This window comes from Charadrius vociferus, unplaced genomic scaffold (assembly GCF_000708025.1).
Source record: "Charadrius vociferus isolate BGI_N301 unplaced genomic scaffold, ASM70802v2 scaffold369, whole genome shotgun sequence".
Taxonomy (NCBI): domain Eukaryota; kingdom Metazoa; phylum Chordata; class Aves; order Charadriiformes; family Charadriidae; genus Charadrius; species Charadrius vociferus.
This window is the reverse complement of record NW_009649943.1, coordinates 150,003-151,891: the sequence shown is the minus strand read 5'-3', so window position 1 is coordinate 151,891 and position 1,889 is coordinate 150,003. Positions and strand designations below refer to the sequence as shown.

The 1,889-nt window shown below is 46.3% G+C and overlaps 1 protein-coding gene across 1 annotated transcript in view; it reads left to right on the top strand.

Annotated features, from left to right (window-relative positions):
* LOC104292115 (netrin receptor DCC-like) overlaps positions 1-1,889 on the top strand; it is a gene marked incomplete at its 3' end in the record, with an annotated part of 148,076 nt that overhangs the window by 3,698 nt on the left and 142,489 nt on the right. The window contains exon 3 of the mRNA XM_009891438.1: positions 1,492-1,612. Within this exon, the coding sequence (XP_009889740.1) occupies positions 1,492-1,612 (121 nt within the window). The remainder of the gene's footprint in view (positions 1-1,491; positions 1,613-1,889) is intronic.

Sequence of the window (1,889 nt, the reverse complement as noted above, 5' to 3'; positions counted from 1 at the left end):
CAGGCTGCCCAGAGAGGTGGGGGAGTCTCCCACTCTGGAGCCATTCCAAACCCGCCTGGACGCCGTCCTGTGCCACTGCTGGAGGTGCCCCTGCTCTGGCAGGAGGTGGCACTGGGGGAGCCCCAGAGGGCCCTTCCCACCCCTATTATTCTATGATAAGGCACATTACATTGAGACAGAATCACAGAATGGTCAGGGTTGGAAGGGACCTCTGGAGATCATCCAGTCCAACGAAACGTTTTAGGTCAAGTACATTGACATTGTCTCCCAGTTTTAGTGACAGCTGAACCTGGTCTTTTCATGGAGCAGTAACGGTGTCGGGTGTACTCTGAGTTGCTATTCATAGTATTGTTTACCATGTGTTAATGACTTCACTTACCGTTGTCCTTTGCGAACACAAAAAATAGATTTCTTCTCCAAAGAAATTGTACTCTGACACAAACGGGTTGAAAATGATAAGCGTCATTTGACATAGCAACACCTTTTCAAAGAGAATTGTTGTGCCACCTTAGTGAGGGTGAGCTGAGACGATGGGGACCATCCCTGGAAACTTCAGCCGCTGTGAAGATGTCCATAGGCCACGAGGTGTGGCTTGTTCGGAGACGTGGCTTGGCTCAGTGCTTTCTAATTTTTCACCTCGTAACAAGTAATATTGATTATCCTCATGTCTTCTAGTTACCTATCACAAAAAAAAAAAAAAAGGGTTTTTTCTGATGTGGTTTTCGTACAGGATAGACTTATTCTGCCACATACAATAGCAAATTCAATTTTTTGTTTCATACGTCGTTAGGAGCAGCTGGAAGCTGTCCGAAGACAAGGCAGCTCTACTGCTGGTTTTGTGGTGGAGGTGGTGGAAAATTATTTCACTTAATAGTTAATGGAAGGTACATTTCAGCCAGAGCGTTCCCCTCGCTTGAGATATTTTACCCAACATAATTGGTTTCTGCTTGTGCTAACAGAAGTTAAAAGTGAAATCCGTTTCAAATGAAGTAGGCGTAGAGTGACCTTTTCTTACGGATCTCCGGGCCTCAAGCCGTAAGCCGGGTTTGACCTTCAGAACAGTATTTGTTCAAAGATGCAGGGTTGAAAGTCCTTTTCGATCTTCCCTGCGGCAAAGGGCCAAGCCCAAATTCAAAGCTGGCACTCGAGCGAGGGCCGTGATTTGGAGCTTAAGCCTTGAGAAGGACGTGGGATGGCCTCTGTGCGAGGAAGTGGATTCACCCGCGGGCCGTAGGCACCATCAAACAAAATGCAAAGACCACGAAGCGTCAAGAGATTCCCGATGAAAGTGCTTATGGTTCCAGCCCTCTAAGGACCAGGGCTTCTTGAGCTGGAGCCGAGATGACATACGTAGTACCTTGTTTCACAGAATAGCTGCTCTGTTGTCGTGGTTTAGGCCTGGAAAGGTTTTATAGTCCGCATTCACGTTGGATGATGTTTTTCTAATTAATTCTCTTCATTTCCTTTCTTTTTCTTTTGATGTCTCTCCAGGGTGGCAGCAACTTACGGATTCTGGGCTTGGTAAAGTCAGATGAAGGTTTTTATCAGTGTGTAGCGGAAAATGAAGCTGGAAACGCACAGGCCAGTGCACAGCTAATCATCCCAGAGCCTGGTAAGATACAAAGGACGTACAGAATTGTAGATGTAATTAATGCTATTAACATAAAAATCCCAAATGAGCAGCTACTATTCTTTATTCCCTCTTACTTTTCCAGCTGGCTGGCTGTAGTTAAAGCTTGTCCAGGCTATGAGATAGTTGGAGGCATTTTGTTCGCTGGGGCAGTTATAAATACTGGTCTTGTCCTGGAGATGACTGGAGGCCAACTAGAGCCTGCAGGAGAAGCCAACGGCAATGCCTTACGGTCTCTTGGTGGGCTTTATCCTGCTGA